At 46.4% G+C, this 14,379-nt stretch overlaps 1 protein-coding gene across 4 annotated transcripts in view; it reads left to right on the forward strand.

The window, feature by feature from the left end:
* UBE3B (ubiquitin protein ligase E3B) overlaps positions 1-14,379 on the forward strand; it is a 47,393-nt gene that overhangs the window by 14,961 nt on the left and 18,053 nt on the right. For all 4 annotated transcript variants that reach the window (XR_012066489.1, XR_012066488.1, XM_072953713.1 and 1 more), the window contains exons 10-18: positions 1,730-1,835; positions 2,133-2,253; positions 3,220-3,397; positions 5,257-5,420; positions 6,579-6,746; positions 9,468-9,639; positions 11,105-11,223; positions 11,860-11,974; positions 12,724-12,823. Coding sequence is in view for 2 of the 4 variants with exons in the window: in XM_072953713.1 (XP_072809814.1) it covers positions 1,730-1,835; positions 2,133-2,253; positions 3,220-3,397; positions 5,257-5,420; positions 6,579-6,746; positions 9,468-9,639; positions 11,105-11,223; positions 11,860-11,974; positions 12,724-12,823 (1,243 nt within the window). In the remaining 2 variants the exon portion in view is untranslated. The remainder of the gene's footprint in view (positions 1-1,729; positions 1,836-2,132; positions 2,254-3,219; positions 3,398-5,256; positions 5,421-6,578; positions 6,747-9,467; positions 9,640-11,104; positions 11,224-11,859; positions 11,975-12,723; positions 12,824-14,379) is intronic.

Raw genomic sequence — 14,379 nt, forward strand, 5'->3', positions numbered from 1 at the left:
GATGTTCCTGTTCTGGACATTTCATGTACATGGAATCCTTCGTTACATGGTCTTTTGCAACTGGCTTCTTTCCCTTTGTGTTTGTCTGGGTTGTAGCGTGAATCAGTTCTCCAGTCCTTTTTACGGCCAAACAATGTTTTGTTGTGTGTGCAGGTCACATTTGGCTCATTTCTACTTTTTGACTATTACGGATAGTGCTGTGAACACTGAGGCACAGGTTTTCAAGCGGGCATGTATTTTCATTTCTCTTGGATGTATTTCTAGGAGTAGGATTGTTGGGTCATGTGGTAGCTCCATGCTTAATTTTTTTAAGAGCCGCCAAGTTTTTCCCAAGTGGCTGCACCATCTTGTATTCCTGTCAGTAACCTAGAGAGTTCCAGCTTCTCCACATTTTTTAGCCGACACTTGTCTTTTTCATCCATCTTAAAGGGTGTGAAGTGGTATCATTTTGATTTGCAGTTCTCTGATGGCTAAGGATGTTGACCATCTTTTTATGTGCTTATAAACCATTTTGTTTATCTTTATTTGGAGAAACATCCCTTTAGATCCTTGGCCTGTTTTTAAATTAGGTCATTTGTCTTTTTTTTTTCAGAGAGTGTCAGACAAACTTTTATTAAATTATATTTTAGAGGAAGGAGACAAATGCATAGCTGCCATCTCAAACACCTGAGAAGTGTCCCTAATTTCTTTTTTTTTTTAATTGAGTTATAGTCAGTTTACAGTGTTGTGTCAATAGGTCATTTATCTTTCATTGTTGAGTTGTATGAGTTCTTTATGTGTTCTGAATACAAGTCTTGTAGCAGATACATAATTTACAAATATGTCCTCTCATTCTGTTTTTTTTTCCCACTTTCTGGATGGTGTCTTTTGAAGCACAAACGTTTTTAATTTTTAATTGTAATTTTAGTGTCATACCTAAGAAATTGCCAAACCCAAGGTCACAAAGATTTACTCCTGTGTTTTCTTCCAAGAGTTTTATAGTTTTAGTTATAAAACCAGCATTTAGGTCTATGATCCATTTTGAGTTTACCTTTGTACATGGTGTGAGGTAGGGGGTCATTATTTTAATAATATTTATCTCTTTTTCTGATTATGGGAGTAATACATGCTTATTGTAGAAAACATGGATCTAAGAAAAAATATAAATAGGAAGAAAAAAGTGTTTCTCATTCTACAACCCAGAGATACATTGTTAACAGTTTTTAATCTGTCTTCCTTATTTTTTAACTTATATATTTAGATGTTTGTGTATACGAATTTATATATTAGTATCAACATTTATTTAACGTCAGTTACTTAATTGAAGTATGAGTTAGTGGTAAATTTTCACACAATAAACACATCCATGTAAGTAAGCACTGCCCCAATTGAGAAATAGAACAGCAGTACGAACATTCCAGGAGCCCTTCTTTTCTTCCTTTTCAATCACTAAACCCCTCCTTCTCCCATATATATGGTTTCTTATTCTGCTTTTAATTTTTCTAGTTGATTATAGCACGAGGACTCTCTCACGTCAGTAAAACTTCAGGGCTTTTCATAGCTGCATTATAGACTGTGCTGTTGCTGACTCAGCCCTTCCCCCAGTGGACGGGCCCATTTTGAGCCTCTATTTTTCCTAGAAATCCTGTGAAGCGTAATTTCAAGGGATTTGGGGGTGTTGGTAGGGTTGCTCTTCTGTTCCGGGTTCGCACGCAGCCGTGTCTGAGTGAGGCCATCTGTCTGTGTGCAGCCCTGTGATCGCTGCACAGTTTTCAGATAATCTGATCCGGCCATTCCTCATCCACATCCTGTCCGTGCCAGCTCTCATCAGTCATCTCAGCACGGTGACCCCAGAGGTAAGTGGGCTCTGTGAGCTCCCCCGATGTCATTTTTGCCTTTCTCCCTAGAAATTGGAAAGTAAAATGCTTTCTCTTCTAATTTCCACCTGTTCTCCTGATGTTTCTTCTAAATCAGTAGCCACTTTAGACACACTGATGTTGGGGGCTCAAAATATAACGGTTCTCGTCTTTGTTCATTTTCTATTTGGTGACATGTTTGCTGGCTAGGAGGTAATCTGCAGGTGATCAGGTTCATGCTTTGGTGGGAAATTCTTTTTGTCAGCTTCTGCTTTAACAGTCTGCAGTTGTTTGCAGCGCCTCACTGTTTTAGAATCTCACGACATGCTCCGTAAATTCATCACATTTTTAAGAGACGAAGATCGATGCCGTGATGTGTGTGAAAGTTTAGAAGGATGCCATACACTTTGTCTCATGGGTGAGTGTCTGTGGCTGGAATTTGATTGTGTTCTGGGCGTCAGGAAAAGCCCAGGTTTTTTGCTTTCCACCCTTCTGGAGACCACGAGCTGGTTAATGGGAATTGCTTACGATAAAAGACATATAATCAGATAGACAGTTAAAGTGAACACATGAAATTGAAAATCACATGGAAACTGTATCAGCCTGGCAGACCAGCTGAGTGACGGAAAATGAATGATGAATGTCGGCCCCTGGCTTTCTGGCAGCCAAAGGAAAAATGAAAACACGATGAGTTGCCTGGATAATTCTCATCTCCAGAGAGAAGGGAGAGCACAGTTGGGTGGGGTTTAGATCAGAGTAGGGTCTGCAACATCTGTTTTATAGCATTTTCATTTAGATAAAGAAAGAATTTGTGGATAGAAGCATTTGAAACAGCAGAGGTACATAGTTCTCATTGCCTAAATAGAAGAAATTTATTTTACATAGAAAAAGTTTCTCTGGGCTGCATTTTAAGGGAGTTAATGGTAAGAATCTTCACACAGGACATAGTAACTTTGGTGAACACTGAATGACAGTGATTTTCCAGGACTTTCAGACATTCTTCAAAAGGTCGTTTCTTGTATTGACCCTTGATTTTAGAATCTTGGTACAATAAAGTGTTATACCAACTTAAAAATCTGTATGCCTGACATTTTGCACGTTACTTCATATAATTCCTCGCATCCAGTCTTACAGATGAGGAAGTGGTTGCAAGAGGTTGGTTGAGGGTCACCCAGCTCGTCTGTGGCAGAGCCAGGATTTGAGCTGGGTCAGCGTGTTTTTAAGCCCTGCACCACACTGCAGCCCTAGCACCGATGGTCCCCTTTATGTGGAATTTCTTCCTGCATGGAGACGTGGCCGCTGAGCCCTAGGCAGAGAGCAGGGCGGGGCGGGTGACGAAGCCCGTCTGTCTGGGCCCCTCACACTCAGCCTTCTCTCCTTGTAGGCAACCTCCTGCACTTGGGCTCCCTCAGCCCCAGAGTGTTAGAGGAGGAGACGGACGGGTTCGTGAGTTTGCTCACCCAGATGCTCTGCTACTGTCAGAAGTATGTGTCCCAGAAGAAGTCCAACTTGACCCACTGGCACCCTGTCCTTGGCTGGTTCTCCCAATCCGTGGACTATGGGTGAGTCCCCAAGGCAGAGCACTGTCTCTCTTGTCTCCTCCTGCCTCTCTCCCACCACTTCTCCCTCTGTCTTTCTTGCTCCAGTTGTTTTGTTTCTTATTACAACAGCAGTATATATATATATATACTTCTAAAAATTGAAGTACAATCAGTTACAATGTGTCAGTTTCTGTGTGTGTACAGCACAATGTCCTAGTCATGTATATACATACAGATATTCATTTTCATATTCTTCTTCATTAAAGGTTATTACAAGATACTGAATATAATTCCCTGTGCTATACAGAAGAAACTTGTTTTTTTTTAATCTATTTTTATATATAGCGGCTAACGTTTGCAAATCTCAAACTCCCAAATTTATCCCTTCCCATCCCCTTTCCCCAGTAACCAAAAGATTGTATACTATGTCAACAGCAGTGTATATTATTGTACAAAATATAGATAAGGCCAAAAAAGAACAAAAACTCTCCATTAATGCTATTACCCAAAGGCAACCTGTGTGAACATCCTTTCAGCCTTTTTCCTACCTATAAATATAATAGTTCTTTCACAAAAAATGAGGTCATATTGTTTTTTATTTTGTTCTTTTCCTGTAGTAAATTATGTACCTTGTCTATCAGTACCACTTCTACTGATTGCCTAGACAGCCATATTTTGGAGCTATTAAAATAAGACACATGATTCAAAGGGAATAGAATTCACCTCAGAACCTTTTCAAGAGGTAGAATGTAAATTTAAATTTTTTAAATTAAGAGCACAAAAATATTAAAAAGGAGAGAGATTAAGAAAGGTGGCATCACAAATTTGAAAATAAAATGTGCACCCTGGGCTGAGATGAAGCAGGTCTTGGGAGCTGAGGCAGCTGCAATGACTGTTTTCCTGGTCAGATATCTGCCTGGGGCCTGGGGTCCCTGGCAGGGAGGGCCCTTGAGGCAGAAAAGTGAGGGCCAGGGAAACAAACTCCTAGATTCGCTCCCTTTAACTGGTACCTGAGTGGCATCAAGTTAATGTTGCCAGCTGGTGCCCCTGGAGACTGCCCATCTGAAGAGGCTAGAGCGTGTGCTAGAGAGTCAGGAGGGACATTGTGGGGAGGGATGTTGGGGGGCGAGATGGGCAGAATTGTGCAGTGGTGAACAGCCTGGTCTCGGCTCCACTGCCTCTTCACTGAGGGACCTTGGACAAGTCGCTTCACCTCACTTTCCTCATCTGAGATATGGGTGTAATTTTCACAGCCCTCTGATAGGGTGGTCTCAGAGGACTGAATGCAATAATGCAGGTAAAGGCTCTGCCGCTAGACCTACCCATGCTTGGGGGAGGGGGGTGGCTGTCACCACTGTGATGCTAGAAGACTGGGAGCCTTACAAGGTCTGGAACAGGGAGGTGATGAAGGCTGGTTTCAGGAAGGTGCATCGGGTGCTGGGGGTGGAGAATGGTGCACTCCAAGGCAAGGAGACTCTTAGGCTGGTGAGTCATGGAGCCGGTGGGCCAGGCCTGCAGGCCAACTACGAAAAGGAGGACAGCACAGTTGGCCTCAGACAGCTTTGTCCACTGGGTGGTAACCAGGATGGAATTCAGATGAAGAACAAATGGAGGTTGTCTGGAAGGTGACTAGGACACGTGGAGCTGGGGACCAGGGGAGAGCAGTGACACTGCTGGCCGCATAGGAAGCCTGGGTGGAGCGAGAAAGACGTCCGGGCGTTAAACATCCTGGCCTCAGCGGCAGTTTGCAGATCCCACTTCTTTATGATCACATTTGCCCTGCTGAGTGGCTGTCCCTAGCTACCCCTCCGAGTGGCCGTGTGGGCCTTCCCTGGCTGTCCGTCAGGTGGGTCTGACGCGCCCGCTCTCCTCTCTCCTAGCCTTAATGAGTCCATGCCGTTGATCACCAAACAGCTGCAGTTCCTGTGGGGGGTGCCTCTGATCCGGATCTTCTTCAGTGACATCCTGAGCAAGAAGCTGCTGGAGAACCCGGAGCCAGCCCATGTGCAGCCCGCGTCCCCACAGAACGTGCTTCCCGTGAAGAGTGAGTGGGGGAGCCGGCTGGCCCGGGGCTCTCCTCGCCCGAAGTGCAGCCTCCGACTGCCCTGCGTGCCTGCTCCCCTCTGTCCTGTGACCTCCAGCTTTTCCCACGAAGATTCTGAGACTGCTTAAATCAGGTTCCCATTTAGCAGAACAGTGACAGGGAGTCCTTAGGGACGGGAGACGAGGACTAGGGAAATGTAACTGGGTGAACAAAATCCAGGTCATGTGTAGAGAAGGTCCACAGGTGGTCCCTGAGGCCCACCATGCTTGTCTCTGAATGTCCGCTTGGCTCTGAAATTGTAGTAGCCAAAAATGAAAAGGGGTTGGTGGACACTTTTTTCTCGTTAATAGAAAGGAGGAAGAAGACTTGTTTCTTAGGGGAGGTAGAGCTTTTCTGAGTTCCTAATCATAAAAGACATCTCCCACGTGGGGCTCCTTATACAGGGGACAGTGGTCACTGACCAGGCTACCACCTTGGCAGCGTCCCCATCTCAGGGTCAACAATGGGTTCCATGGAAAGATTTCTTATTTCCTACTCTGATAAAAGGAAGGCAGTGACGTTAACACATAATTCAGTGCAGTTACCTACCTGTGACAGATTTCCAGGTTCAGGGTGGCTTTTCTTCCGCCACCCAGTGTGTCACAAAGCTCCATCTTACTAGCTGTCACTGAGCACGGACTCAGTGTAACTTCAACAGGATATAAATGGGAAGGTGTAAAACCAAAGAAAGGTGCAACCCCAGAGTGAATGTGAGCATTTGATGATGCCGCTGCTCCTGCCCTCTAAGAGCGCAGGAAACGGAATCAACCAGGCCCCCCCCACCCTTGCCCCTTTCCCCTAATATAGTTTTCAGAAGTTTTACTTTCGTGGGTTCTGAAGTTAATTACTACGATAAAAGAAGCTGCCATGAGAATCAAATATGCCTGGCTTGTTTGGAAAAATCTTCTGATATTCTGAAGCAGTCTTTAAGTTCCAACTAGAAACCTGTTGTAGTGTTTTTCTAATTTATCCCAAAGAGATGGTGTGAATCAAAGCAGCCGTCACCCTGTCTGGCTCTGGCTGGAAATTAGGAGCTTTACTAAGACGCCCTTCCCTTTCCAGGGTGGGGTTTGGCAGGTGGCTGAACTGCTCACACGTGCCTTCTTTTCTACGTGCCAGCTCTCTTGAAGCGTGCGTTTCAGAAGTCCGCATCAGTTCGGAACATTCTCAGGCCTGTCGGGGGTAAACGTGTTGATTCCGCGGAGGTCCAGAAGGTCTGCAACATCTGCGTCCTCTACCAGACCTCGCTGACGACACTGACCCAGATCCGGCTGCAGATACTCACAGGTCTGGAGTCCCCGGGCCACCGCTGCCATCTCTCATGTGTGCCAGACAGGTTTTCCTTAGAAGAGGCTGATTTTTCTCCTGGCTTCCTTGATTCAGAAAATAGATTTTGAAGGATAGTTTTGAGTTGTTCTTCTTAGAAGTCAGTCTACCTCAGTTAAATAGCTCAAGCTCTCACCTCAAGCCTCACACTTCTGGTCCATTCCTGTGACCTCGCTTTTATTTTCATTGTGAAGTATGACTTGCTTTTTTTTTTTTTTAAGTTCTTTTTTTTTTTTCTGAGTAGAAAACTGGAAAAGACAAGGAAGGAGAAAAAAGAAAACTTAAACTGCTCTTAGCCCCGCAGCCCATGATGACCACCTGTTCCTGAGTGTGCACATACATATGTATTTAAATTGAAATACACATAGTTTTATCCTTCCCTTTCCGTTAATCACTTTATTGGCATTTTGTCATCTCAAAAGCTCTTTAAAAACCTGTTTTTTATTGGCTACGTAGTGTCTCATTGCATGGATATGCCCAGCAGTTTCCTTTCTAGCCGAGCAAGGAAGAAAGTCCTCACTGTGAGCAGAGATTCAGGCATCAGGGCTTGGAAGCTGCAACGCAGGACTTGTTAGTCTGAATTGGTATTATGAAGACAAAAAGTCCGTAGGCCTTGAAGCTGTTTACTCCATAAAGGGTTAAGAACATGTCTATTGCAATTTACATCTTTTTAAGTCAAACTGCTGCATCTGCCTTTCCCACTACCTTACTCATCTTCAGATAGTTATAGAGCACCTGTACCTCCCAGGCATGTGGACCCTGAGGGGAAGAAGACAGCCAGGGTCTGTGTTCCCAAGGGGACTACATTCTAATAGTAGGGAGATCGGTCACAAGCAAGGGGAAAATGTATTTAATATAACGAAGGGCACTGTGACAATAAAAATAATGAGAGACGTCGAAGGCCTGGACTAGAAAAAGGTTTCTTAGCTGTAGCACTGTTGACGTTCGGGGTCAGATAATTGTTTGTTATGGAGGGCGTCCTTTTCTGTTGTAGGATGTTTAGCAGCCCCTGGCCCTTACCCACAGATGCCAGCAGCACCTCCCCTCAACTTGTGACAACCATACATGACTCCAAATATTGTCAAATGCCCCCTGGGGGGCAAAATTTTCTCTGGTTGAGAACCACTGGACTGTAAAGATGGAAGCAGGAGGGTTTATGATATGTTGTAGAGGCTGAGTCTACGTGTCTTACTGATGGATTTGATTTAGGGGAGTGAGGCTTCAAAGTTTCAAAGATGATGCCAGATTGCTGGCCCAAGCAATTGTACGGATGATGGGGCCGTTTGCTGAGCTAGGGATGACCAACTTGGGTCAGGGCGAGGCTTGTGGGCATTGAGAGTTCTTTTTGGCTCTGATGAGTGAAAGGTGCCTACTAGGCCTGCAGCAGAGATGCCACACCCCATCCACGAGTGTCCTGTGTGAGGGCATGAGCAGAAAGGTGGTGTGGAAGGCCTGGGGCCTCGGGCCGCTCCCTGAGAAGCGTGGTGCTCTGAGAGTGGGCATCTTTGTCTTGTTCTTGATAGCAGAGGGAAAGCTTTTAACTTTTCACAGTGGTGTAGCTGTGGGCTGGTCATACATGGCCTTTATTATATTGAGGTACGTTTCCTCTATACTTACTTCATTGAGAGTTTTTATAAGAAATGGATGTTGAGTTTTGTCAGACGCATTTTCTGCTTCCATCGACACGATCGTAAGATTTTTATCTTTCATTTTGTTAATGTGGTGTATCACGTTGATTGGCAGGTGTTGAACTGTCCTTGCATCCCTGGAATAAATCCCACTTGATCATGGTGTATGATCCTTTTAATACATTGTTGAATTTGGTGTGCTAGTATTTTCTTAAGAATTTTTACATCTGTGTTTATGAGGGATAGTGGCCTGTAATTTTCTTTTTTTGTGGTATTCTTGTCTGATTTTAGTATCAAGGTAATGCTGGCCTTGTAAAATGAGTTTGGAAGCATTCCCTCCTCTAGTTTCTTGGACGAGTTTGAGAAGGATTAGTAAAATTCTTTTTTTCCTATTTGGTTGACTTCACCATTGAAGCCACCTGGTCTTGGACTTTTGTTTATTGGGGGGTTTTTGATTGTTGATTTAATGTCTTTACTAGTAATACATCTTCATGATTCTTTCTTGGAAGGTTGTTATGTTTCTCGGAGTTTCTCCATTTCTTCTAGGTTGTCCAATATTTTCATGTATAATTGTCCACATTAGTCTCTTATGATGTTTTGTATTTCTGTGGTACCAGTGGTAACATCTTCTGTTTTGTTTCTGATTTTGTTTAAGTTCACTGATCCCTGATTTAAATGATAAACAGGCAAACCTGGGTTCTGTGCTGGGCTCTGACTCTTACTGGCTGTGTGATTTTGGGCCAATTCCTCCACCTCCCTGTGCTTCACTTTTCTCCCTTGTGAAATGGAGATAACACTGGTTTTCATAAGGTGGAGAGAGGATGGTGCCTGTAAAGCATGGTACCTGGCACATAGTGAGCATCCACTGAATGCTAGGTGCTTTGACCATCGTGGTTCTCATGGAGATGCTTTTCCTTGTAACTGCACCTTTTTTGTCCCACACACATTAAATGATCACAGATTGGTTTAAGTGTTTTATTTTCCCAGTGGCTAGGAGAGATAAGGGACCGGGTGGAGCCCCACCTGAAGCTTGGGTTTCTCTGTCCTTTTCCAGGTCTCACTTACCTTGATGACCTGCTGCCCAAACTGTGGGCGTTTATCTGTGAGCTGGGGCCCCACGGAGGGTTAAAGCTCTTCTTGGAATGCCTCAGCAGTGACACTGAAGAGTCCAAGCAGCTCTTGGCCATGCTGATGCTGTTCTGTGACTGTTCCCGGCACCTCATCACGTAGGTTGACGGCTGCGAGGCTGCATTCTTTTCCTAGAATGTGGAGAGACCAAATTACAGTGTCAGCAAGGAAGCAGTTGCTGATGCAATTACTGCAAATGTTTGGGCCTGTCCTTTGACGAATTAGACAGGACGTGTACAGAGTGGGTGGCACGTAGTAGGGCTTCAGCAATTTTTAGTTCCCATCCTTTCAGGGCAGCTGGGACAGTACCACTCAGTGTGGGCTTTGGGATCTCCTGGAGCTGGATTCAAACCACACCTCAGCCATTTATTTACTCGCTGTGCTAGGTAGTTAACTGGAAAATTCCAGAACCAGGGTGCAGGACCTGGCTCAGCCAGTCACTGAGACACCCTGGGCCAGCGGGGAAGGGGCTCTGCCTCTCTGGCTGAGTTTCTTCATCTGTAGATGGGAATTCATAGCACCTGCCTCTCAGCCCTGTGAGAAGATGTGGAAGAGATAATGCTCACACAGTGCTGGCAGAGGCCCTGGCACAGGAAGAGCTCGGTATGTGTCAGCTGTCCTTCCTGTCATTATTGTCAAGCTGACTGTGGGCAAGTGGCCTGACCTCTCTGAGCCTCAGTTTCCTCAGCATAGAATGAGGACGATATTACCAATCTGGAGAGGCAGTAAAAGACAAGGACTGTCAGGAGCATGGTGCCTGGCACTGTGGGAAGTTAACACACGTTAGTCCCATTCAGTTCCTTTTCTTTAAGCTTATGTGCCTACTTGTGTACTTGGGATTCTTTTATTCCGCTTTTTCTCCAGAAGGTTGGTGAAGAATTGTAAGATAGAATGGACCTCGGGCAGTTACATTCAGGTTAGAAGGCGCTGGCCGGAGGGGATTAGGGACATGGAGGTGGCAGATTGGGTAAGAATCACAGAGGCAGGGCTTAGTGAGCAGCTGGAGGCGAGAGTGGGGGTCCGTAGGGGCTGGTGAGACACCCTTTAATTGCGGGGTCGAGGGTGACCCTAGAGTGAGTCAGGCTCTAAAGTGAATAGAACAGTTATAGGAAATTTTCAGATAGAGCCACATCTTAGGTGGTTCATTTATTCCTATATTCTTTCAGCCATTTATTCATTCACTCTCAAATATTTAACAAGTAGCTACCAAGTGCTCCTAGTGTCTGTTAGAGTAGAGCTTTTTATTTTTTTCTTAATTGTATTTTTTAACTTTTTACTATGGCCAATTTCAAATAAATAGAAAGTGGGGGAAATAGTACAATGAGCCTTCGTGTGCCTGTCACCAGCTTCAGTAGTTATTACCAACTCAGGGCCATTTTTGCTTCATCTCAACCCCCCAGATTATTTTGAAGCAAGTTCTAAATATTATATCATTTTATCTGTAAATTTTATCTGAAAGGTAAAGCTTGTGTCTTGACCTTATTTTGTCTAGTAAGAGGTACAGATTTTCTTTTCCCGCCTTTTCTCAGTGGGAAATTGTGAATAATTTTCTGTCTGATTTAGGATCCTTGATGACATCGAAGTTTATGAAGAACAGATTTCATTCAAACTGGAAGAGCTGGTCACCATCTCCTCTTTTCTGAATTCCTTTGTGTTCAAGATGATCTGGGACGGAATCGTAGGTAAGGTGAAGACGTCAGCCATCACTTAATTGATGCCACACTGGGGAGTTCAGAATCTGAAACATCAGCTGATTCTTAGCCTTACTACCTGTCAGAGTTCACTGAAAATGCACATTCTTCACATAATTAGAAGTTTTATTTCTTCATTCTATCTGTGACCTCTTAAGATAGCAGTGTGGTGATGGAAGTCTCACTCTCCTGGGCATCCTTCAGGATTGGCGTGCACGTGTAAAGGATTATTCATGAGGATTAATTTTGCCCTGAGTCTCCTTTTGATTCTTTGAGTTGATTTCCACGAAGGTGAAACATGTGCCTAGTCACGCTTCAGGTTACAGTCCACCTCTTGAAGTGTCTCCAGTTGTTTGTACAAAGCTTCGATTGAAAAGATCCTCGCCTGACCCACAAGTGGGAGGCAGCATAAGTGATTGTGTCTAAGAAATTCCCAGATCCTGCAGGCCCATAGAATGTGCCCAGGGAGCCTTTTAAATCTGTTGGTTCCGTATAAAGTTCAACATAAGGGAGATGAAGGCGTCGCTGGGCCTGAAGGACCGCGGGAGGAGACATGGGCTGTCCTGCCACCCCCTCCAGTTCTGATCAGCCCCACGACTGTGCCTCTCCTGGTTGTATGCCCCACAGAGAACGCCAAGGGCGGGACCCTGGAGCTGTTCCAGTCCGTCCACGGGTGGCTGATGGTGCTGTATGAGCGGGACTGCCGGCGGCGCTTCGCCCCTGATGACCACTGGCTGCGAAAGTGAGCTCGGGATGCAGAGGGGTTTGTGGAGGCCCGAGTCCCTCTACTCCGCTGCCGGCAGCGGTGCTGCCTGGGTGCTCAGTGCTCATGTTTTAGGGCAGAGAGGAGTTTGCCCCTCTCTTCATCCTGTCCTTTCATCTGCCTGAGGAGCGCTGCTGTTCCCATGAGGCACCTGTCAGGACAGACACCTCGCAGGCTCGTCTGTTAGGACTTACGCCAAAGACAGTAGAGCTCCATAATGGCGACAGAGCCCAGTTGCATTTAGCGGATGTTTCTTGTGCAAACTGGGGAGAGGAGTTCTTTCAGCTGAACTAAGCCACAGGCTAAGATCATTAAATGGCAGTTTCTATCAGCAGAATTAGCAGGGTAAAAACCATAGCTAGGTTTTTGGGAGGTGGGGTGGGGAAATCCTCTTGCAACAGCTAAACATAAGATCATGTCTGCCCTTTTTTTCCCAGTGACACATCAACTCTTAGGTAACTCATGAAGTTGTGGCCCTGGGTGGGGACTGGCACATGTTTTCTGTAAAGAGCCAGATGGCCAGTATTTTAGGCTTCGCACACCAGGCAGTGTCTTTTGCACCAACTCAGCTCTGCCTGAGACAGTACGTCATGGATGGGTGGGATGGGGTCCATTCAAACTAGTTACAAAGACGGGTAGCAGGCTGGACTTGGCTGCAGCGGGCTAGCCCTGCACTAGAGAATGGTTTTCTCATTTTATGATCCCAAACCCATGTCTTTGATTTTAAGGGATCTCAAACCCAGTGTGCTCTCCCAAGAACTCGACAAGGACAGAAAACGGGCGCAGTTGATCCTGCAGTACATCCCGCACGTCGTTCCTCACAAAAACGTGAGTTGCGCCAGAGCTGGGCTCCTTATGCGTCTTTCTGTTCCACCACGTGATTCCTGACTGTCCGTCTTCCTGAGAGCGACTGGGAAATGAGTAGATGAGATGGTTCATTCGGTAAATGCACGTGCTGCTTGGCTCTGACTCTGTGCCTGGTGTTGTGCTAAGTGCTGGGGGTACAGACGGTGTGAACTGGCAGTCCGGGTGCTGGGCTGCATGCTCTGGGGATGGGTGCTGTGGGCCCCCAGGGAAGGGGGTCAGGAGAAGGCTCCAGAGGCAGAAGTGGACAGTGTTGCCGGGCCCCAGGTGAGAGAGAATATGGTGCTGTTCAAGAACCAGGTGGATGGTCTGGAGAGAGCATATAGGAGCAAGTCAAGAAAAAAGGCTGAGGATGTTGATCGGAGCTGCAGCCTCGTAAACCAAGGGCTGCAGCTTGGATTTTGTCCAGAGCCGTTGGAGAGTTTTCAGCTTTGGAGGCACCTGTCAGCTCTGCTTCAGAAACATCCTCTGGCCGTAGCGTCGGGGACTGGCTAGAGCAGGTGTCATGGCAGACTGGCCTGGACTCGGTGGCCACAGGAGTAGAAGGGGGATCAAGAGATTTTTAAGGAGGTGGCATGTCTTTAAAAGAGAATAATGACATTCAGGAGAGGGAGAGGAGTAATGCAGAGGATGCTCAGGGTTTGGCTTGGGTGCCCAGATGCTGCAGAGAGTGATTCCCGGACGAAGGAGCACAGACAGGAGCCAGTCTGGGAAGCTGGTCAGGTCAGCTTTGCACAGGTAGCACGCGATGCGTCTGCAGCTCCTCAAGACCAACAGACGTGTGGGTCTGGAGCTCAGGGGAGAGGTCTGAGCTGGAGGTAGACTCGACACACAGACAGCACCCAGATGGCCTAACTGCATTCACAGGTGGGGACAAGGTGGCCAGGAGCCCGAGGGAGTGGGAAGACCAGAGGACGGAGGCCGGAGCCCAGGCCTGCGTTCTCTCATGTGTTACCGTCATGCCATCTGCCCTCTACGCTGGACCTCTCCCTCTTTCTTGATCTCACTTGAGTGGTTGGCTTATATAACGCCTTTATCATTTTCATTAACACTTGTAAAAGCCTTCACTCCACCCGCTTCACACACAGCACTTCACCCTCTGCGCTCTTTTATGTTGCTTTTACACGTTTATGTGCACTCCATCTCCCCACGGGGACTTGAGGCCTCTCTCTTGTTCTGGCCTAGAAGCCTAGCGCCACGTGCGGCGGGCAGGAGCTCTGTAGTGTGGTGGTCTGTGCGTGGGCTCTGGTCCCCCATCCACCAGCTGTGTGACCTTGAGTGACAGTTTCTTCGCCTGCAAAATGAGGGTAACGATCCTTATCCGCATGTCCCCTGTGGTCACCAAGGTCTTCTCCCCGTGAGAGCTGGTTAAGGTCGCCCCACACCTTCTTCCACACCCCACGGGAACCCACAGCCTCGTCCAGTCTGCCTGTGATTCCTGGGAGGCCAGTGTTCCTGTGGTCGCCTCTGTAGTTCTGCCTGTGTGTCCACTGTCTCTGCCCCGTACTCAGCCTGGATGT

The sequence above is a fragment of the Vicugna pacos genome, chromosome 32, assembly GCF_048564905.1.
Source record: "Vicugna pacos chromosome 32, VicPac4, whole genome shotgun sequence".
NCBI classification, from domain to species: domain Eukaryota; kingdom Metazoa; phylum Chordata; class Mammalia; order Artiodactyla; family Camelidae; genus Vicugna; species Vicugna pacos.